This window comes from Xiphophorus couchianus, chromosome 4 (genome assembly GCF_001444195.1).
Source record: "Xiphophorus couchianus chromosome 4, X_couchianus-1.0, whole genome shotgun sequence".
Taxonomy (NCBI): Eukaryota; Metazoa; Chordata; class Actinopteri; order Cyprinodontiformes; family Poeciliidae; genus Xiphophorus; species Xiphophorus couchianus.
This window is the reverse complement of record NC_040231.1, coordinates 36,083,641-36,108,141: the sequence shown is the minus strand read 5'-3', so window position 1 is coordinate 36,108,141 and position 24,501 is coordinate 36,083,641. Positions and strand designations below refer to the sequence as shown.

General features: G+C 39.6%; 1 protein-coding gene across 6 annotated transcripts in view; it reads right to left on the bottom strand.

Annotated features, from left to right (window-relative positions):
• cemip (cell migration inducing hyaluronidase 1) overlaps positions 1–24,501 on the bottom strand; it is a 241,455-nt gene that overhangs the window by 133,715 nt on the left and 83,239 nt on the right. For all 6 annotated transcript variants that reach the window (XM_028015467.1, XM_028015468.1, XM_028015470.1 and 3 more), the window contains 2 exons: positions 18,088–18,209; positions 683–830 (listed from right to left, as the gene is read on the bottom strand). In XM_028015467.1, coding sequence (XP_027871268.1) covers positions 683–830; positions 18,088–18,209 — 270 coding nt within the window. The remainder of the gene's footprint in view (positions 1–682; positions 831–18,087; positions 18,210–24,501) is intronic.

Here is a 24,501-nt window from a genome sequence, read left to right as displayed (position 1 = left end):
TTATATGGCATTAAAAGGATCTGGAACTTTTGTTTTTTCACTGAAAGCACTGGTTTGCACAGTAATGCCATGTGGGTGAAATTTTATAGATGATACTGTTATTTTATTCTCCTAAAGGCAGCACAAAGCTGCACCACAAGAAACAGTCAGAAACACTGAAGAGACAAAGAGCTATGATTAACATACTGTAGTTGCAGTTGTTGTTTTAATGTTTTAATTTTTTAGAGCACAGATTTTTGCAAATAATTCAAAGTTTAAACTTTTATTCTTATTTTATCTGGCCATTTTGTGTAAGACTTAGCAACTAACAACAGAAAATGTCCACTGCATTTTTCATAGACACCTGCAAAATTATTTCTATTCACATACCTTTTTATTCCTCTGAGAAGATAATAATTCAGTAATGTGTTTTTTTTTTCTTTTAATGACTTTTCATGATAAATACAGAAACTGCAATACAAATCAAGACAGCAACAATAATGATTGTAATATTAATCAGAAAATAATATTCAGTGAAAGTTGCCTCCATCTACTTTGATGGGGGGTGGTAAGGGAGTTGGATAATGGAAATTATTTATAGTTATTAAAAGACAAACCAGATCTACTGTTGCACAGTACTACACTCCTTATGGTTGAGAGTGTTTGAATGTTCAAAGGCAATGTTAGCAGGTGAGAAAATTACCAGGTTTTCCACAGAGGAATCTGACTTGATAGTTGTGACATAGGCCATGAATCTGGTCCTTGTTGAGACAGACAAAACCATAGTCCTTGCTGATCTTGTAGATGACATCTCCTGTCTGGTTGAAGGGTATTCCATCATGGGTTTGAACCTGAACAAACAAAGTGTCAACTAAGCAACTGAAGGTACTTGCATTCAATACAGTAAACCCACTTTGTTTCTGATGATTTTTATTGCCCAAAACGGTGTTTTTCCCTTTATGAAATTTCACTCCATTAATTCAGTTGATGAAAATAGAAATTTTGTCAATTGATAGTTTTTTCAGGACTTGACAGGACTTGTTTATTTTCATTTTTAGGAAATTTGATGTGGATGTGCTGCTGAATTTATAATCATTGTCTTGTGTCTAATGATTCTCCATATTTAACAGTTAGCTGAATATGGAGTTAGAACATTATCAATATTCACAAATACACAAAGCAATGTCTACAAATGCACAGAACAAGATTCACACTTGTATTTTTTATGCAAACATATATATTTTGATTTACAAGCTGCTTCCGGCCTTTGGGCTTCGTTGCATTTTGTGTGATGGCGTCTAAACAGCAGAGATTCAAGCCCTGCATACCCACTGTCATAATGGGAAACGTTTGCTCACTGGCCAAAAAAATGGAAGAGTTAGAAGCTTTCTCCAGAAAGCGTACAAGGAAGTTAGCAAATCCCATTTCATTATTGAGAGGCCCATAAATTGGGAAAGTTCTTAGGAGCAACTTTGGGGCAGTCGGTAAAGTTACAGTGAACTATAATGTAAAATGTGGTTAAAAATTTTTTTTATTGTGTTCAAGCTGCAAGACCAAAAATGACTGGTAAATAGCAATGCATATCAAATGTGTTTTTTTTCTCAGTGAACAACCTGTTGAGACCCAAAGAAGTCAAACTAAGATTCAAATGTTATTTAGATATCAGTTTGGTTCAGAGTCACAGATCTTGTCTCTGCTACACCTTTAGAAAAACTTAAGGCTCTGACTAAAGACAAGTTTTGAGAGGACAGAGCATACAGCAGAGGACAGAGGATACAGCAGAGGATAACATCAACCAGTCTACAAGCTAGGGTACAGGTCCTCGAAAATAAAAATAAAGAGCTGGAAGGGAAAGTGTTGTACTTGGAGGCCAAATTGCAACAATATAATCTGAGACTGGTTAACCTTCCTGAGGGGGTGGAGGTAGAGAATGCCTGCGCCTTTCTGGAAAAGTGGCTACCAGAGGCTCTGAACCTGGTACCGCTATGCACCACTCTGACACTGGAGTGAGCACACCGGCTTAGCCAGAAAAGCACATCAAACGCCGCTGCACCAAGGACTCTTATTATGAAGTTCTTAAACTACAGGGATAAAGCAACTGTGATAAGAGCCGCCAGGACAAAGAACTACCAAGTGTGATTTTATGAGGACCTCGCAGTTGGTGTGCATAAAAAACAGAAAGAGTTTGACAGCATGAGACGACAACTTTGTGCCATGGGGATTACAATAAGGCATGATTCTTCCCGCTCGACTGCCGGTGACACACAACGGTCAGTCTCGCATCTTTAACCAACCAGCTGAAGTAGAGAACTTTGTAAGGACTCTGAAAACAGAAGCAGAGCTGTGAAAGACAATGACGACATCATTTTATCACAACATATTAATAGGGATGGACAATTATGGTACCTAAAGTTAAGTAAAATAAATAAGGATAAATAATTTTCTTATTATATTTTATGTATGCTACGCCAGAGGCTCACAGCCAATAGCCTATTTTTAGTTACTTATTTCTTATTTTTTGGACGCAAAAATATTCAGACACAGTTGGTTGGTCCTTACTTTTGTGTGGAACAGCCTTCAGCCGTTAGATGGGTACCAGAATATTGAAGGGGGAGGAGGGTGGGCAACAGAGTTTGAAGTTTAAAGGGCTCATTGTTCATTATTATGGATGTAGTTTTAACATCCAGGTGTTCTTGGTTTATTTATCTGTAAATAATTTGAAAATACTAAGGAGCCCATTCAGTATCACACGGTATGTATTGTGGGTTAAGAATTAAAATGTCTTCTTGGAACTGCAGGGGATTACAAAAACTGAAAAAAGTGAAACAGAAAATGAGTAGGGTGAAATCTATGCACTCTGATATTGTGTTATTTCAGGAAACTCACCTGTTGTCTGGTCAGGAGGCAAAGATTGGCAGGAGGTGGCAGGGCGGTATATATTCAGCACCTTTTACTTCCCAGGCAAGAGGGGTTATGATTTTGATTCATAAATCCATACCATTCCATTTGACAAGGGTTATTAAAGACAGGGCTGGGAGGTACATTATTCTACAGGGCACACTTATCACAGAAAAAATAAATATGATAAGTATTTATGCCCCAAATGTTGATGACCAAAAGTTTTTTCAAAATCTCTTTCTTACAATTTCATCTCTGTCTATATTATAGCAGGAGTTTTTAACTGCACAATGAACCCAGAACTGGACAGAAATTCAGGTACTGACAACTCTCATTCTAAAAGTAGACAAACAATTCAACACTTTATGAAGGAATTTAATTTGATGGATATTTTGAGGAACATGAATCCCAAGAGTTTAAAATTCTTGAATAGCAATTCAAATACACATAAATCACATTCACATACTGATTACTTTTTAAGTTCTGCCATTTTGAGACAAAATAAAAGACTGTCAATATGATAGCATCTTAATTTCTGACCATGCACCAAATTCACTTATCTATGAGGATTTAAGACTAAGCAGAGACCATCCTAAGTGGAGATTTAAACAAAAATGGCTGCTACACCCAGAATTTATGTTTTTCATAGATAATCAAATTAACATCTATTTGGATATCAACACAGATGAAACACCACCCTCTTCGAGGTGGGAAGCCTTTAAGGCCTATCAGTGGTCAAATAATTAGCTTTACGAGTTATAAGGCAAAATTAACTTATCAAAAAACAAGAATTGGCAGCAGAAATTGAGCTGCTTGAGAGGGATTATTATCAAACGCTATCCCAAAACATCCATAAAAAAAACTTCTGATACTAACAACACAGTATAACAAACTTTCTGCCTCAAAAGCCGCCTCACAACTTTTGCATCTTAAGCAGCCACTCTATGATCAAGGAGAAAAACCTGGGAAATTATTAGCCTGGCAAAGCCGACAATTACAAAATGAGAAAAATATTACTTCAGTTGAAAATAATAAGGGACAGATTATTGCTGATTCATTAGAAATCAATGAACCTTTTTTGGTTCTTTGTTTATCAGGAGATTATGCATTTATTGACATTACATACATTTTGCAAAACCTACATGACTACTCCGATTTTTTTGTCCCCCCCTAATGAACATAAATCACCATATTGAGATAACAAAAACAAGAAAAAAATGAATACAAATAAATACCTAAATAATAAATAAATAATAATAATAAAAAAAAAAAAAGATAAAGAGTGGGGGGTGGCATTGGAGAGCCACCCCAATAGGTAAAAAATGTTTTACCTATTTTTTAAACTTAGTCACATAATGGGTCAGTTATATCAATCTACGTATTATGAAGGCAGAGATTTTATGTATTCCACAAAGGGTGTCCACTTGTGAGTAATTTTTGCTGAACCGCCCTTCACTGTTAATGAAATTTTTTCTATCTTCAAAAACATTCTTACAGTAATCAGCGATTGTGATGTAGATGGAGGTGTAGGAGATTTGTAGAAGAGTAAAATACAGCGCATGGCGAGAAGAGAACAGAAAGCCAAGATCTCCCCCTACTGGGGGACAGGATAAGTGTGGTCACTGGAACTCCAAAAATGGCAATTAGTGGATCACGTTGGATCTGGATTCTAAAAATCCCTGAGAGTATGGAAAATAAATTACTCCAAAATGTACATAAGCTTGGGCAGAAGAAAAACATATGACTTAAGTTGCAAGGTGAGGTCCGGCATCTGTCATACCGATCTAGAATTGAAGGGAAAATTTTAGATTTTAGACCAGGGGTGGGCAACTCCAGGCTTCGAGGGCCGGTCTCCTGCATGTATCTCTACTTCAACACACCTGAGTAAAATAATAAGGTCATTAGCAGGACTCTGGAGAACTTGACTGCACTTAGGAGGTGATTCAGCTGTTGTATTCTAGTATGTTGGACCAGGGAGACATCTAAGAGTTGCAGGACATCGGCCCTCGAGGACCAGCTATGCCCACCCCTGTTTTAGACAGACAAGATTTTGAGAAGTGAACTCTATTTTTTTTTTTTTACTTTAAACTGTACAAGCTGTAATCTGATACATCGACATATGCTGAGAATAACTTTATCCCACCATGAATCAGACACTTAAACGCCCAATTCACGTTCTCAAGCAGTTCTGGTTTTACCAAATGAGTTGGGCTCAATTGCCATAAGTTTTCCATATATATTAGAAAGGAGTCATTTCAGATTAGGCCTCAAAAATAGAAGGTCGACCCATGGTGGGTCAGCAGGGAGAGTTAGAAAATTTGTAAACAGCGATGAAACACAATGTCTAATTTGGAAATAGAGAAACATTCAGGTTAAATTTTGGGGACAACTCTGAAAAACTAAGAAATAAACCATCTTTGTAAATATCTCTCATTGTTCTAATGCCTCTATAAGCAGCATAAGTAGCTGCAGGATAAAGTAGATAATTTTCTGTAACAACGGCAATTTATTAGAGGGAGACACAAATTTGAAATAGGACCTAGATTGTGACCAGATCCTAAGTGCAGACAGCACTGTAGGATTTGCAGTAACAGAGGATAATTTAATTGGTAGTGATGACCTAACTGGAGGACCTGCACAGCGACCGCTGTCTAAGAAAAGCACAACACATCACAAAGGACACTTCTCACCCCGGACATTCTCTGTTCACACTGCTGCCTTCAGGCAGAAGATACAGAGCAACCAGAACAAGAACCAATCGTCTCAGAGACAGTTTTTACTTAGCAATAACAAAACTAAATGCAATCAATAACAACCATTAATCATCATAAATGATGTATGTGAGAATGTGGCTGTTCTTATTTATTAGTTTTTTTTTGTTTTTTTTTTCGGGGGGTTGTTACCAGTTATTTGTTAATTCTTACACTGTGTGTGAATTGTGGGACAGTTATTTTTTGTTTCTAAGCATATGCACCGACTGATGGCACCTTTTAAATTTTGTTGTCCTTGTGACAATGACAATAAAGATTTATCTCTATCTCTGAATAGATAATTGAGGCAGGTGACAAAGATGCAGAAATTGATTGAATTTCAAGTTTACATCAGATCAGGTGAATTTAGCCAATAAATCAATTTATGAATATGTGAAGACCAGTAATACATTGAAAAACTGGGTAGGGAAAGACCACAATTTTTGGTGAACTGTTGCAATAGAGAAAGTCTCAGTCTGGGCTGCCCTTCCACTCAATAAAAAAGAAGAAACCATCTGATTCAAGAACTTGAAGAACTGTTTAGGCAAAAACCATTGATATCAAAAAAGAAATCTGGGTAACACATTCATTTTAATAACATTAATCCTGCCAATTAAAGAAAGAGGGAGAGAGTTCCACCTCTGAAGATCTGATGCGATTTGAAAGACCAAGGGGACAAAATTCTGTGAAAACATTGAGGGCAGAGTACATGTAATATTAATTCCCAAGTACCTAAAACCTGAGGGGCTGAGTTTAAAAGGAATGTCAGACTGCTTAAGTCCTAAAGCTAATGAATTTACTGGGTAGCATTCACTTTTAAGTAGATTCATTTTATAGCCAGAGAAAGATCCACATTTTTCAAGAATCTTTAAAATTAGAGGAAGACTACATAAAGGATCCGAAATGTACAAGAAAAGGTCATCTGCATATAAAGCAGGGGTAAAGGTAGAAGACGCCACTGGCCAAATGCGGGTAAAAGTATGAAGTGGCGTGTAAATTGGAGCAACGCAACCGCCACTGTGGTGGGTTGACAATTTGAACAACAACAAAAAAAGCTCCATTCAGTTTGAACTTCTGTCCAGGGGAGGACTGACTGTCTGGAGTCCACACTGATGCATTTACTGTCCATATCTAGCGACCCTACGCTGTCATAATTTAACAAAAAAATTATATTAAATCTCATTTAACCGCGACAGCCCATTGGTTGATTTTATTGACGGACATTGGGCTTATCCAATGAAATCCCTCAGTCTGCCTTGGCCCGCTCCTCCCCTCTAAGTTTATTAATGGTGTCATTTCAGCTAACCGGAGTCCGAACAAAGTGAGCGGAGATGAGATGGGCCGGGTCAGAAAAACTACCACAAAAGCTAAAAAGCACATAAACCCATTCAGAAAAATGTGTCAAACTATTTGATGTGTTAATTACCACACCAACTTTGACAGTTGGAGGCGATTCAGTAGCGGACAATGAGAAGGAATTGGTGATTCAGGGGCTTTATTATTGTTGGAGGAGGATGATGAGAGAGACGTGACCAGGGACAGATTGAGGAAGAGTTCAGATTAGCTGCTGCTGCCTGGTAAGAAGGAGTGAAAATGTTCATAAAGAAAAGGTTTGTGCAGGCAGGAAGGCAGGTGTGTGTGAGGGGGAAGCTAATACTATGTAGTCAGAAAAACTCTGGAGTAACACAAGAATGATGATAATGATGATGATGGCCCATGGAATTAATAATGAACACTGTTACATCCCCAAGGCAGTCTATGGATATTGGATGGGGGCTGTAACAATAGATAAACCAGGGAAAAATGAAGAGACAAAACCAGGAGGGTAAGGTTAAAGTTTTATTCTTTAAGAGTAATCTGAAGAAATCTCAAAGGCAAAAATGAGAACCTAAAAGAAAATTAAGGGGAGAGTAACAACAAAAACCAGGGTTTCTAGCAAACAACAACTCCTCCATCACAGTACCACAGAGCTGCGGCACACATGCTGCCCAATTGGCAAACAGGACCTGAAAATCAGTTCCCAGCTGGCCTTATGATGTGCTAATCAAGCGGCAGAGTGAAACCAGCTGGGCCTGCTTAACCTGCCAGAGCTCAGCAACAACCTGAAATGGGGAGGGAAATCCTACATGCAGCCACCACTGCATGTAACAAACACATTCTGAGATATTTTAGTAATAATTGTAATAAGTAAAGGAAAACAAATAAAACAGTTAGAAAATACTGTAGCTATTGATACAATTTAAAAATATTTTTAAAATGACTAGACACATTTTTGATAAATACTATCTGGGTGAGTTGTTGCCAAAATTTGGAAACGTTCAACATATGATTGCAAGAATGTTAGGGTTGTGTAGTTAAAGTTTGCCCATAGTAATTACTTCAAATTAACTTATTGTACTACAACCCTGTTAAGGGGTCCATGCTTTGTGTTAAATTATTCTGTATACGTACATCTGTGTGGTAAACTTATTGTCAGTAAATTGGTTTCCAAGAATAAATCATACATTTTCTATAATTTGCTTGTACTTGTGGGGTCTGCAATCAAAAGAAAAAAAAAACAGTGGTTGGTGAAATATCTGAGTGGCTGGTAAAAAATTTTCTCTACCAGCAACTGTGGCCGGTGGAGAAAATTTTTAGTTTCCACCCCTGATATAAACACAATTTAAGCACAACACCAGAGTGGATAATTCCATGAAAAGAAGAGAGGGATCTCAGGGCAACAGACAGAGGTTCAATGGCTAAGGCAAACAGGAGGGGAGAAAGAGGACAAGCCTGTCTACCTAGGTTTTGGAGAAACCTTTCTCCAAAACCAAATCTACTGAGAACGGCAAAGAGGTACAGTGAACCCTTGTTTTTAGCAGGGGTTGCGTTCCGAACAGAACCCATGATAGGCGAAATCCGTGAAATTGTTACCTTTTTTTTTTACTATTATTATAAAGCATAGCTAAATACTCTACACCAGGGGTCTCAAACTCAATTTACCCAGGGGCCGCTGGAGGTAGAGTCTGGGTGAGGCTGGGCCGCATTCACACACATGGTCTCCTTAGCCGAACCTTTCTGATTGCCTATTACCATATTTGGCCGTAGTCAGGCGCTGTAACAGCGGTAATTGTGTAGTGTCTCTTTAAGATACTAGTATCTAGTATTGCTAATGATGTCAGAAGTATGCGAGAGCGTGGGAGAAACGTGCTAGACGGACATGTTAGCTCCCTAACTTTTTAGTAATGTTACAGGTTGTTTGGACGCTGCTCAATTTTCATGTCTGATAATGTAGCAGCCGTTCAGCCGGGCTTTGAAAGGTCGGTGAAGAGCGTATTCATTAAAGGACAACACTGTGGAATTCCCAGTACCAGTGTGGTTGTGAGTTTTTGACCGTCCTGACGAATCTGCCGCCTCCTCTCCTCCCTTAAACACAACCCAAGAGTTACAGCGCCTAACCTTAATTACGTTACACTGATCAGCAACTTCCGGGTCTAGACTGGATGCTGAAGCACGTGAAGCGGGAGCGGCCGCGGAAATTGCGCATGTACCGCATGCAAATAATGACAAATAGAAAATGCAAATAGGCCCGGCCGATGTCCCGCCCCCGAGAGCAATATACTCCACCGTGATTGGTAAGTTTGTTCAGCTCCGCATACAACACTGAAAAGTGCCAATTATATCAAACTCGCGGGTCGCACTAACATTAAACTTTCATATTAAGGCGGGGGCCACAAACTATCGTCCTGAGGGCCGCAGTTGGCCCGCAGGCCGTGAGTTTGAGACCCCTGCTCTACACTGAAACCAAAGAACAAAACCTGTTTTCAGGCCCAAGCATTTTTTAAAACAAATATAACGCTGTGTTACCAATAACTACAGTAAAATAATCATTTTAATCATCAACACGAAGTTCAGTGTCTTTAGTGTCTTTTTCTTCTGAAGCCTGTGGTGCAGGTGTGTTCTTTTTGAGAGAAGAACATAGTTATGGGTAGTTGTCGCTCTTTTTTCTTCTGGGCCAAAATATTTGCCAAAATTTGAAAGCTGTATTAAGTATATTTAAATACCGTAACGTTATTGGCACACAGATAGAGAAGAAGCGCAGAGACTGTTTAGCCAATCAGGATGCAGAATACAATGCACTGTGGAAAAAAAAACTACACAAAAAAAATCTGCGAAGCAGCGAGGCCGTGAAAGGTGAACCGCGTTATAGCGAGGGTTCACTGTACTCCCATTCTACTCGATCAAAGGCCTTCTCGGCATCAAGAGAAACAATCACCTCAGGAGATGTGGGGCAATGAGCTGAAAAAATTGTATTCAATAGCGTACAAATATTAAAAAAACAACTGCCGGTGTCATGTCCACTGTTTTTACTGTTATCTTATTTTGTGCTAAACAATGCCATCTAGTGGGCATTCTTGGTAATTATCAAAAAGGAAGTACAAAAAGTAGAAAACATGATGTACAGCAATGGTCCCCAAACTTTTTATTACCGCGGACCGGTCAAGACTTGGCAATTTTGCTGTGGCCCGGGACCATCAGATAATGCTTCTGCATGTTGTCCGTATTTCCCGGGACATGTCCATATTTCACGCCCTGTCCCGGGTTTTTTTTAGAAAGTGAGGAAATGTCCTGTTTTTTTAAATTTCCTTCATTGGACCATTATATTTACAGGCACTAGGGCACTGCGCACGGCGCTGCATGTGACGTAATCCCTGAGCCGTGTCAGTGCAGGCAACCCTGTTCTTAATCAGAAGATAGATAGCGTGCCTGTCAGTACGCAAACAACATGCAAAAGCAAAAATGTATGGACTTTCCCCGTTTTCAGAGCCCCCTGCCCTCTCCCCCTCTCCAAGGTGTTCTGGTTTACCCAAATTAAAATATGGTCAACCTAAGCTAAAGCCTTTTTTTTTTGCCCTGATTTTCCCTTTACGACAATCTTACAACGTCCTGCAGTGAGTGGTGTGTTGAATATGCCTAAACTATAATCGGGCATATTCAACATTGATTGGCTTGATTTTAGCAGCCTATGGGGTTTTCCCTGACTGGGAGCGAGATGCAGCCTGTTGAATGTGACAGCCAATCAGAAAGCGCGATGACGTAAGAACGGAAGGGAATCCCAAACAATTGACATGGCAACTGAGAGTCCGGTCGACATCGGAAGTGATATGTGGAAATGTTTATTACTATATGTAAAGTTCATTTTATAAATGTTTATTATTTGTGACTATGTTTATTCAGTTAAAAATGTCAACTACAAAAAACATAACTCACCTCCAAGTCATAGTGCAGCAAATAGAGCAGCTGCTCCCGCCGTCTTTTATCGCTTAAAATGAGTCCACAAACTATCACTACTGCTTCTACATTGTCATCTGTGTTTGATTATTCTAAATTCACGTATGGTATGTTGGGGGTTTTACTGGATTTTCTTCTGGAATCGGGATGTTCGTGAGTGGACTCGGTGTGGATGGACACACGTACCAATCAAACCTGTTGGACTTTTATCGGCTCGTGTCATGTGTGGTCACAAAATCGGCCGACAATCCTTAAATCCTGCCGTGTGAACCAGACCTAAAACTCACAAGCTCTACTCCTCTCGTCTGGACCACTGCCCTAACGCTCTCTGATGTCGCTATGGTAACGTTTACATATCCCTTCAAAATAAGATACAGATGCGCCACAAAAATGAACATTTCACTTTCGTGAAAATTTTAACTTACGATAACAACTAATGGGAACCCTAACCTTGTTTCTCTGCACCGAGACGGTTCCATCTGGGAGTGATGAGAGACAATGACACCTGAAGTGTTGCTTAAGCACAGGGTGCTTGGTCTCTACGTGATGAAGCAGTTTGAAGGCTTCATTGCCTTACTAACGATCCGGTCACCATATCATGTAGAGCGGGTTTAAAATGTGGGAATCACCTACTGGTCTGGGATAAATCCATTCTCCTGTCTCTTCTCTGGGCCTTTTCCCTTCGCAAAGAAACTTTCCAAAGACATCTGATCTGCTTCTTACTCATTTTGGTGCTTGTAGACTCAATGTTGGCGTGCAAGACGTTACTGAGAGAATCCAGTTAAAGGATTTTCAAAATAAAAGCTCCTCTAGACTAACATAATACATAAAACGGAAATATGTAATTCTTTGTACTCTGTACTTTGTATATGTACTCTGCCGGTACCAATTGGTCCACGAACCGGTACCGGTTGGGGACCACTGATGTACAGCACAGTTGCAGCCACATGGCAGTTTCTCAGCCCTGCTTATGTTGTTTTCTTGCCTGCTAAAGCATCATCTGTGAGTAATATAAGTTGAATTAATCACATATGAGAAAAGTTATTGCAGACACCTTCATTTGTAGAGGAATTATGTATTTTTATGTTAGTAGTAAATTCGGCCTGTTGCTAAGCTAACTAAGACCACTAGTCTGTGTATACAAATGGTGTATGCAGTGATTGGTCATTGTTACTGCAGCAATGATACTTATATGTATCCCTTTGTTTATCCTGTTACAGTTTCACAGAAAATTTATGTCATTCAAGATGTCATCCCTGAGTCTGGGGAGTTTCTGCATTTATTCTGTTTAGCTGTTTGGATAGCTAGTATCATTTGGCTGGCGAGGCCTATACAGGCGGCCTTTGATGAATCCATTCTGTTCTTGCAAAATAATCTGAGGAAGAACCATCTCAAGCTGAGTACGCGGGACTTTAGCCAAAATCTTAAAATCCACATTTAAGAGTGACAGGGGCCTATAAGACTCGCAAGCAGTAGGATCCTTGCCCTTCTTCAGCAGGAGTGAAATTGAAGCCTGAGCTAGGGTGGGGAGCAACAGGCCACGCCCCAGTGATTCATTATAAACATCAAGAAGAGGGGTTAACTTGTCTTTAAACTTTTTGAAAAACTCAGCAGGGAGTCTGTCTGAGCCGGGCGCTTTATCACTCTGCATATTTTTGATTTATATAAATATTTCTTCCAATTTAATGGAAGCGTCAAGTTGATCTGAAATCAATTTATTTATCCTGGGAATGTCAATATTCTGAAGAAAGGCAAATAACTCATCTGAGTCTGATTATAATTCAGATTTATATAGATCGCAATAAAATCTCTTAAAGATGTCGCTGATAGAAACAGGATCGGAAACGCGATTGCCTGACTGATCTTTGACTTGCGATATTATGCGAGAGCTAGCATTTCATTTTAGTTGATGTGCTAGAAGCCTACTTGGCTTTTCACCATCCATGCTCATAATAAGTAGCCTGAGATCAAACGAAGAGATGCTCCGCATCAGATGTTGTTAGGAGATGAAGTTCAGTCTGCAGATCCTGTCGTTTCTTCAATAAAGCCTGTGACGGATTAATGCCTTTTGTCTGTCAATATTCTGAATTTTTGTTGAAATTTCTGATATCTTAGCTTGCAGATTTTTATTAAAATTAGCTGAAAAATAAATAATCTGGCCACGAAGATAGACTTTTACCGTTTCTCATAATGAGAAAGAGACTGTGTCGCTCTTGTTAAACATAAGAAAGTCATCGATTGCTGATAGGATGAATTGAATTGAACTGAAGAAATACTATGTCAGGGTTTAAGCGCTTCAGATGTGAATATATTTTAGATCACTTCACCGGGACCAGGACTCCACATTTATCCTCTAACTATGCCACAGTTTTAGTAAGGCTGTCCACTTTTTTCTGGAGGCTAACAATGTCATCAGTGCAGGTGGATAGGGATTTCTCCATCTCAACAACTGTTACCTTTAGCCCTGTGAAACTCTCCTGCACCGTGGACAGGCCAGAGGACAATTCCTTTTTGAAGGCTAGCAGCTCGGACTTCATCGAAGATAGACTTTCACCAAGCACAGCATGAAACTCCACTTTAAGTGTAACGGTAAAGTCATCCTGAAGAGCCGCAAGAAGCTCCTTTTTAAGATTGCTGACATTGCTAACTGCAGCGGCCCGGGCCGCGGCCTCTGAAACAGGAGGAGACGACTCAGTATAGGTTGAGGATTCACCACGAGGAGCAGGCCGCAGGTGAGTCTGGATCAAATTTCCCCCTTTAGCAGGCTTTGGTGGCATTTTAGTGACCAAACAAAGATTGTGCACAATGTAAAGATTACTTATATTGTGTGGGGTCAAAGCCGAGAAAAAGTGCCTGACAATAATCGAAAAAAGAGCCATCCCTGCAGGAGCACACCAAAGTCACCACCGCCAAAGTACGAAATCAATTAAACTTTTAAGGTCTTTTTTTGAAAAATTATGCAGCTCAGACATAACGCATAAGTAACAAGAGCAAAATGTTTTCCTAGATACCCTCCAAATGACCAACATCTCAGAATTAATGAGTACAGGTGTTGGTGCAACTACAGTGCCTTGCGAAAGTATTCGGCCCCCTTGAATTTTTCAACCTTTTGCCGCTTTTCAGGCTTCAAACATAAAGATCTAAAATTTTTATTATTTTGTGAAGAATCAACAACAAGTGGGACAAAATCGTGAAGTGGAATGAAATTTATTGGATATTTTAAACTTTTTTTAACAAATAAAAAACTGGAAAGTGGGGTGTGCAATATTGTTCAGCCCCCTTGCATTAATACTTTGTAGTGCCACCTTTTACTGTGACTACAGCTGCAAGTCGCTTGGGGTTTGTCTCTATCAGTTTTGCACATGAAGAGACTGAAATTCTTGCAGATTCTTCCATGCAGAACAGTTGGAGCTCAGTGAGGTTGGATGGAGAACAGCAGTTTTCATCTCTTAACACAGATTCTCGATTGGATTCAGGTCTTTGACTTAGCCATTAAAACACCTTTATTTGTGAACCATTCCATTGTAGATTTTGCTTTATGTTTAGGATCATCGTCTTGTTGGAAGATAAATCTTCCTCCCAGTCTCAGGTCTTTTACGGACTGCAACAGATTTTCTTCCAGAATGGTTCTGTATTTGGCTCCATCCAGCCATCTTCCCATCAATTTTAACCAGGCCCAGACCATGATGGCTGCATCTCTGATCAGTTTTCTCCTTGTTCCAGATGTAAGTTTAGAGGAACGGCCGGTAGATTTGCAGTGGTCCTTCCATTTCAATATGATCGCTTGCTCTGTGCTCCTTGAGATGTTTAAATCTTGGGAAATCTTTTTGTACCCAAATCCGGCTTTAAACTTCTCCACAACAGTATCTGGGACCTACCTGGTGTGTTCCTTGGTCTTCATGATGCTCTCTGCACTTTAAACACAAACCTGAGACTATCACAGAGTAGGTGCATTTCCAAGATTTTACGATTGATTACACATAGGTGGATACTATTTATGATCATAAGTCATTTAGGACAACATTGTCCAGAGATCCTCACTGAACTTCTGGAGTGAGTTTGCTGTACTGAAAGTAAAGGGGCCAAATAATATTGCACGCCGCACTTTGCAGTAGTTTACTTGTTTAAAAAGTTTAAAATATCAAATAAATTTACTTCCACCTCACGATTGTGTCCCACTTGATTTTTCACAAAATAATAAAGATTTTAGATCTTTATGTTTGAATATCAGGATATAAAGTAAATAAAGACAAATCTTCATTAATGTTATTCAGAAGAAAGAAACAGAGGGAATTATTTCCAATTCAAAAAGGTAGATTGTTTTACATATTTGGGGATTAGGATAGTACCACATATAAATGACATTGTTGCGGTTAACTATAACCCCAAACTCAATTGCTGCCTCTGTGGATAGATGGAACTACCTGCCCTTGTCACTTATAGCACAAATCAATGTCCTTAAATCCAATATAATGCCCAAACTTCTGTATTTGTTTCAGAACATCCCATTGCCACCCCCTGCCAATTTATTTTCGGTCTTAAAAAACATTTTCACTTTCTGTGGAACAATAGATGACCGAGGTTATGTTTATCACTTTTGTACCTACCGTATGATAGAGGAGGCCTCAGGTGCCTCAATCCACTTTGGTACTATTGGGCAAGAGAGATTTACAGATAAATCTCTTTTGCCTTTGGTGAATACTGAAAATTGTTCTGTACCTCTCCCTCTACCCCAGTATATTTACATCATATGTCCAAAAAAATTATTACTGCCGTGGATTTATGTTTACTAGTTGCAAAAAAGAGTCATAGCACTCTCCTGGAAGAGTACCAGTTAACCAAAATTCATTAACTAGATAAATGAAATGTCCTCACAACATTACCAATGGAAAAAATTACTTGCATTATAAAAGGGAAACTATCAATATTTCAAAATTTTTGGGGTCCTCTTATGGAATATATAGTGAGCATGGATATGATGGGTGGGGTGGATAAGGTATAGTTACCGGTGGTCCCCTACAGTGTCCTAAGTTAATCTTCTTTATTTGTATACTTGACTTGTTCACTCTGAATTATATATTCGAGTTTGTATTTTCTGAACTATGTACAATACTAAAATAATTTGGGCTACTTCCTGGAAAATAGAGAAACCGTTGTAATTGTAATTGTTGTTTTTTCTCAGGGTTGTCAGGGGGTTTGGGGTTGGTTCATTGTTTTTCTCTTCTCATACACTCTGTATGTAATAATTGCTGCTCTAAGATATCTCATAATGTCCTGGCTTGCAAGGAAAAACAAGTTGAATGCTGGACAATAATATAACTACCCTTGACTTTTCCTTTGATATGAGAGCACAGTTATGTCATGTATATTATTGAAAGCATTTTTGAAAAACCAATAAAGATAATGTCGGGGGAAAAAAGATTTTAATTTGTGGCTTTATGGCTCTACGTTGAAGATGGTAAGGCATACTTTATTTTTTTACTGTCGGCTGCTCTGCAATAGCACCTCTGCTCCCGACTCCCATACAGAGCTATCGGCTAGTGGTAACGCTCAGCCGCTCCCTCCCGTTTCAAAATCTTCTCATTAATGTAAGAGTTAGAGAGCTAAATATAATTAAAATATTGGCTACCTTTGACAGAAAAGTGCTAAGTCTATGAAAGCAATGTAGCCAGTTTTGCTACTTTTGACTTCCAAAGCATGTGGCCGTTTATCATGATTTATCAAAAGTAATGAAATAACGAACTATAGTCTGATTTTTACTGTTAATGTATTTCACCCTATTGAGCAATGAAAGTAAATAAAAGGTGTTAAATGTCTATTTCTCTATTTACTTACTGAAGGGATTTGTTATTTGTGCTACAGAGCCACAGCTAGCTTCTCACTACAGCGGCTCTGAGGGCGCCTGTGCCTTGCAGTGCTGCTGTTGCTCCTCCCACACTTTGGAGTAAATCATTGTTTTAACGGTGGTGGGGGTGGACCTAAAAATTTATTCTTATTTTTTTCTTAGAAGTATGGCAGATTTAATTTGGTCTTTATTTCTATTGCCTCTTTATATTGATATTGTTTAAATACAAAGGTTTCTTTCATGATTACTTTGGGGAGGGACAATTCTAGACTTTTCCAAGTTTGGGGGGCCAAAGGGGTCCTTCGACCCCCCAGGATTTCCCCCATTGTGTACAAGGAATGTAGTATCATGTGCTTTTCTGAAACATGGCTGCATGAGCAGAACTAGCACCCTGCTTGGACACAACCTGGGGATTGACCACCCTCAGTTGGTGAGGGTTTCTGATGATTTAAGACCTGAAACACCCAGTGACCCAATGACAAAACAAACAAAAAATATGTGTGTATGCGTGCATGTGCATGTATAAGCCATACTAAAATTATGACAAATGATAAATAAATCTAAATAATATGAGTTTCAGTTTCTAAGAGCTAAGCAATATTGAACTTATTAAAATTTTTTCATCTGTCCTCATATAGACCACAGCGAGGTCTGGTTTTATATGTCACATTTCCCATACACGTCATTAAATCCTACAGGAGGGTCGCATAGATTTCAACCAAGACTTCACCTCAGTTAGGGTGTTTGGATGACATGAGTATATATGAGAAAAAACAGTTTCCTCACACTGTAAGCTAGTTAACCTTGCAGTGATTCTTTGAATCTGGATTTTCACCAAGTCAAAATTTTTGGTCATGACACTATATGAACAGTTAGTTAGTGTGATGTGTGGCTTTCCTTGCAAATCTACTTTGATAGATGCTCAATCTCTCGCCTTTGTGGAAAAGAATAATCTTTTCTAACTATCCTGCTGAATTTCTAAGGAATGGGGACTCTATCCCCATCCTTCAGTCCTTCCCCATGGGGACTGAAGGAAAAATCACAAAAGACCCTAGTTAATCCTAGTTGTTTCTTATCCTTGAATCTCATTGTGACCAGCAATATAAAAAATCCCTCTACGTTCTTGTCTAGCGGTCATACATGTGCTGCAATTAACTCGCTGCTGTCCCTTTATCCTGGGAACTATTATGGAATGTTCTTAGTCGCACAATTAGATATTTAACATCGCACAAAAGTATGAAAAACTGAAGCCAAACTTATTTCATGATGCTTTCCATAATTGTTTTCTTTACTTAGTATCAAATACAAATGCATGAAAATGCAATATGGACAGTCAACATTTACCTGGATGTCCAATGGACTGCTACACAGTTGATCTGGATAAGCTTTGCGCAGGTCAAACAGTATTTCCCAGTCTCCAGATTCCCTTTCATCGTCCCTGTCAAACCAGTCAGTCCACTCTGCCTCTGTAGAACACACACATATCCAAATTTAGTGGCTGAAGTGGCATAGGGTAATCTGGATTAAGACTTTTTCACTTTTTGTGGTCTATGTGTATTGTCAGAAAGAATATGAATCAAAATAAGAGAAATACCTGGTCATTCCTTTTGGAACATGACTAGTGGTCACCGATTTAAATAGTTTATTTTTGGTCTGTTACAGTCTCATTTTTGTAAGTTGGTCAGGATAAAAACACCAGCCAACTGCACAAATATAAATACAGGGATAGGATAGGGATTTACCTATCCCTCCACCCTAAAGGAGGGATAGGTATACCTTGGTTTTACTTGTTGCCAATGTAGGACTGAAGGCTGTAAGGTGGGGGCAGGGCTTCAAAAAGCAAAGCTCGAAGTGTTGGCACAAAGGTGTTTGCAAGTAGTAAACCAAGAAGAGAGAACAGAAATAAACAAATGTGTTTTCTGTGAAAGATTAAATCACAACATTCAGACATGTCGAAAGTTAATGGAAAAAGTCATAACTAAAAGAGTGAAGTTTGTGAAATCAAAAGGACTACATTTTGGCTGTCTCAGTTTTGGACACCAATCCAAGAAATGTGAAAAGAGAAGTATTTGTAACACCTGTAAAGGAAACCACCCAACATGTTTACATGAAGAAATAGACAGAGTTTAAAAAAAATAAGGACAGTGATAAAGAACAAAGGGAAATGAAAGAGACCAAAGAACAAGGTAAAGAAACATCAAGTGAAGCAATCTCAAACCACGTGATCCAAGGTGATAAGAGCAATCTCACAACTACGATTCCAGTTTGGTTATTCACAGCAAGCAATCCAGAACAGGAAATACTAGTATATGCCCTTCTGGACACAGAAAAAAATTGATGTACACTTAAAGCTCTCTACATTGCCATCTAAGGATACTGTTGTTCCAAGTCAAAGGCTCTCAGGGCTACAAATCTGAGGTTTCTACTCTTTAAAAAGAATCCCTCTTCCAATGACATATACTAGAGAGTTTATCCCTACTAATTTAAGCCATATTCCCACACTAAAGACAGAAAGAGCATGGCCTCACCTGGAGCACCTTGCTGAAGAGATTGCCCCTCTGATTGAATGTGATGTTGCTCTGTTAATAGGTTATGAACAGTTAATAGTTATAACTGTTCACAAGCATTGGTACCAAGAAAAGTTGTGTCAGGAAAGGATAATGAGCCCTTTGCTCAAAGGACAAATCTCAGCTGGACAATAGTCATTGTGTTGACTATGGAGACATTATTGGATGCAGTCATAGGATAATTGTAAAGGAAGTTACCCCTAACCCACCATCTGATCAGTTATCTAAATAGGTGCAGTACATTTGTTGCACTCAGGTCAAAGGTTTTTACGCCATCAGATGTGATTAAAGTTCTTGAATCTGATTTTAATGAAAGGAAAGTGGAAGATTCTCATCTCTCTCAAGAGGATTTATGCTTCGCATAACGAAGGATGGAGTGAAAATTCAAGATAGACAGAGTGAGCTACCTTTACCATTTAAGGAGAATAGACCAATTCTACCAGACAACAAGAGGTGTGCAGAACACAGACTCAAGTGCCTCAAGAGGAGATTTGAAAAGGACAAACAATATCACAGTGACTATATGAAGTTTATGAATGAAACAATAAAGTGCGGATTAAAAGTGCTTCCCGAAGAACTGCACAAACACCCAGCATGGTACGTACCTCACAAATGGGGTATACCATCCCCCAAAACCGGGAAAAATGAGTGGTGTTTGATTGTTCAGCAAAGTATGAAGGAGTCTTGTTGAACGATCACCTGTTGAGAGGACCAGAGTTAATCAACACAGTGGTAGGAGTCCTGTGCAGATTCCAAAAAGGACAAGTGGCAGTGATGTCTGACATCAAACGCATGTTTCATCAATTCGGAGTCAGAACAGAAGATCAAGATTATTTCCGCTTCCTCTGGGGGGATAGTGGATATTTTCACTCCACTCCATCTGTCTACCGCATGTGTGTCCAGCTGTTTGGAGCAACCTGGTCAGCAGTCTGTGCAAACTTCGGCCTCAAGTACATTGCAGCACAGGGTCAGCGACAGTTTAGTGAAGCGACAATAAAATTTATTGAAAGAAATTTTTACGTTGATGATGGTTTGATCAATTTTCATTTGGAAAAGGAAGCAATTCATCTGGTGAATGAAGTGAAGCAACTCTGCCACACTGGGAAAATACAACTTCATAAGTTTGTTTCCAACAGTCAACAAGTACTCAAATCACTTCCCAAAGAAGATAACAGCAAAATCTCAAGACCTTTCACGTGGTGAGCAACAGACAGAGCTCTAGGCATTAAGTGGTGTGTTGCCTCTGATCATTTCCAGTTTTGAGTAATTGTGAAAGAGTACCCACTTTCCAAAAGAGGAGTGGTGTCAACTATAGCCTCCATCTTCGACCCACTTGAACTTGTGGCGCCTTTCATTTTACTCGGCAAGCAAATATTACAGCAGATGTGTCGTGACAAGGCAGATTGGGATGCACCGCTCTCAAGTGAACTTGAGCCACAGTGGGAGTCCTGACTGTCAGATGTCAAGAACCTTGCAGATGTTAAGATCGACCATTGTTACCTTCCTAAGGATTTCAAAAAGGTTCAGAAGTATGAACTCCACTATTTTTCAGATGCAAGTGTTGCAGGATATGGAGTCTGTATCTACCTAAGAGCCATCAGTGAATCAAGACATATCCATTGCGCTCTTGTATTCGCCAAATCCAGGATAGCACCCACAAAGGTGACTACAGTACCAAGATTGGAACTGTCTGCAGCAGTTGCCGTGGTAAGCATAAACAATATGCTCAAAGTGGAATTAGAGCTGGAAAATGCCGAAGAATTCTTTTGGACAGATTAGCAAGTTATGCTGGGATACATCAGCAATGAAGCAAGACAATTTCACGTTTTTGAAGCGAATCAAATCCAACGCATCTAAGAGAGCACTGTACCAACACAGTGGAAGTACGTTGTGTAGAGGAATATAATTACAGTGAACCCTCGTTTTTCGCGGGGGTTACGTTCCAAAAAGAACCCGCGATAGGCGAAATCCACGAAGTAGTAACCTTTATTTTTTACAATTATTATACAATAAAATACTCCATAATACATTGAAACCTAAGAACAAAACCATTTTACAGGCCCAAACATTTGTTTAACAAATAAAAAGTACCGTATAAACATTTTTTTTTACAAATAACTACTGTAATGTAAAATAATAATTTTAATACGAACTGAAGGCGGATTCCCGTGCCCGAATTGTGGAGATCAGCAACCCCCCCACCGCGACCTGAGTCATTGGATTAGAACGGGAGAAAACAAAAAGTATAGTGACTCGCGTGTATTTTACTGCTCTTCTGACTGAGCCGCTGCAGCCTGACTCCGCTCTGTAGCGGTTTTTTTTCTTCTAAAGTAGGGTGACCAAACGTCCGTATTTCCCGGGACATGTCCGTATTTCACGTCCTGTCCCGGGTTTTTTTTAGAAAGTGAGGAAATGTCCTGTTTTTTAAAATTTCCTTCATTGAACCATTAAATTTACATGCACTAAGGCACTGCGCACGGCGCTGCGTGTGACGTACTCCCTGAGCCGCGTCAGTGCGGGCAACCCTGTTCTTAATCAGAAGATAAATAGCGTGCCTGTCAGTACGCCAACAACATGCCAAAGCGCAAATGTACGGAGTTTCCTTGCTTTTAGAGCACCCCCGTGCTCCAGGTTGTCCTGGTTTTTCCAAATTAAAATATGGTCACCCTATCTAAAGCCCGCGGTGCAGGTGTGTTTTTTCGACAGAATAACGTAGTTATCGGTAGTTGTTGTCACTCTTTTTTCTTCTTGGCAAAAACATTCTTATAAACCGACATGCCACCATCGATTATGTTAAATATGGCAAGCTGTTTTACGTACGTGTACATATTAAACCGCAACGTTGTTGACACACAGGTAGAGAAGAAGCGGAGAGACTATTTAGCCAATCAGAATGCAGAACACAATGCATGATGCAAATCCGGAAAGCAGCAAGACCGCGAAAGGCGAACCGCGAAATAGCGAAGGTTCACTGTATATTAATAGTAAAAAATTATGTTGTTTGGTTGGTTTGCACTAAGATATGTTTTAACCTAAAAGAAATGTATTGTGTCAAATGAACTGGGTTAATCTGACCTAGAAGTCAGAAAGGAATTCAGATTTGGAGAGATGTTTAATAACAATCACTAAAGAGAGGAAATACTTTTTATGGAGTTGTTTTGCAATCTGGCGCCATTAAAGGTCAATTTGATTCAACCTCCTTTCCCTTCCTTGCGTGAGAAGCACAAAGTTGGACCAAAATGTGAGTGGAAAAGACTGTTGGACAGATAAGGAACAAATAATTTGACTAATGGTTCTTCTGATATGAAGCAGATGTCAGGTCAAGATGTCTCTAAATTATTCCTGGAGGTCAACTCCTAATTCTTGGAACTTCCAATACACATGCAGTGTAAGACGGAGCCAGAAGAGCTACATAAATGGAGGAGAGCAGCGCCAATGGTTGAGGCTTCCCAATACACACCAGTAGAGCTGGAACTCTATAAAAAATTTATATCAGAAGTAGAAGTCAAGAGATTTTGGATTTCTGTAACAATGTGTAAGTGATGTTGTGTATCCGAAGTTGTGCATTAAAAATCTCTTCACGTTCGACAGGAGTTCCGAGTCTTGTGTAAATCTTTATTTATATATTTGATGAGTTTAGAGGCTGCACAGTGGCGCAGTTGGTAGCACTGTTGCCTTGCAGCAAGAAGGTCCTGGGTTCGATTCCCGGCCGGGGTCTTTCTGCATGGAGTTTGCATGTTCTCCCTGTGCGTGCGTGGGTTCTCTCCGGGTACTCCGGCTTCCTCCCACAGTCCAAAAACATGACTGTCAGGTCAATTGGTTTCTCTAAATTCTCCCTAGGTGTGAGTGTGTGTGTGCATGGTTGTTTGTCCTGTATGTCTCTGTGTTGCCCTGCGACAGACTGGCGACCTGTCCAGGGTGTACCCCGCCTCTCGCCCGGAACGTAGCTGGAGATGGGCACCGGCAACCCTCCCGACCCCATTAGGGACGAGGGTGAACAGAAAATGGATGGATGGATGGATGGATGATGAGTTTAGACACCTATAAATTCTACAATAGTTTCTTCAGTTGAAAATCCCGCCAACCATGCGTCTCGTGGTTTAAAAGCCAAAGACCTTGTTTCTTCCAACTGAGAACTAAGTTTTCTCTGGCAAGAAGAGCTACCCAGCAGAGATTAAGGTGGGAGAACTTGGATCAGAAGACCCAAAAGTACGGAAAGTAGTTGCACACCACACGTTGACAAGGATGGATTCTTCGGCGGAACGTTTTGTGAAGTTCTCCAGCTGGTTAAGACTAGTCAAAGTTTTATTGCAAGACTCATCAGATTTGGGAAAGAGTTTAAGAGAATGCAAAAGAGAGCCAATGAAGCTATAAGTCTTGAAGAAACACAAGAAGCTAAACTTGCAATCATAGCCATTGTACAAGCATTCTCCAAAGAGATCAAGGAGCTTCAGTCCCAAAAGGAATTAACTAAAGACAAGACAAGTAAGCTCTACTGGCTCAACCCCTTTCTCGATCAAAAGGGTGTCCTCAGAGTGGGAGGTAGGTTAGAGCAAGCTACTCCACATCCATACATCAAGAACCTAGCTATTTTACCAAAGACCAACCACATCACAAAGTTACTGATTGATCACTATCATCGGCATGTGGAACATCAGGTCCAGCACATGACAATAAATGAACTAAGAGCAAACGGCATTTGGATACTGTTACGACCCGCTACCCTCAACCTGGCTCGTTCTTAGTTCCTTTATACAGATTACGGGGAAGAGGGGCCGCAACATTAAGTGCGTAATGTTTTCCAACCAAAAGAAACCGAGAAAAAGAAACAAAAGGGCACCTGACGGAACACACAGTGTGGTGGGGCTTACCTTAAACGTTCCATCCGTAGGTTACGTTCCTCAATCCAGAACTCATCCATGGAGAAGGCCAGCCCTCGCGATTCCTCATACGTCAGGCGTTTTGTTTAATAGTTTTTTTATGTTTTCTTTGTCTTTAAATATGTAGATATATATATATATATATATGTATATATATATATATATATAGTTTTCTTTTCTCTTTTCCTTAAAACATCCGCACCTCTGGTGATTTCAATGGTGGTTGGTCTTGGCAGGCGTGTAACTTCCCCGGTGCTTAAAGTCCTAGCGTCCAGCCGGTTTTCAAAACAAAAAAAAATAAATAAACAAAT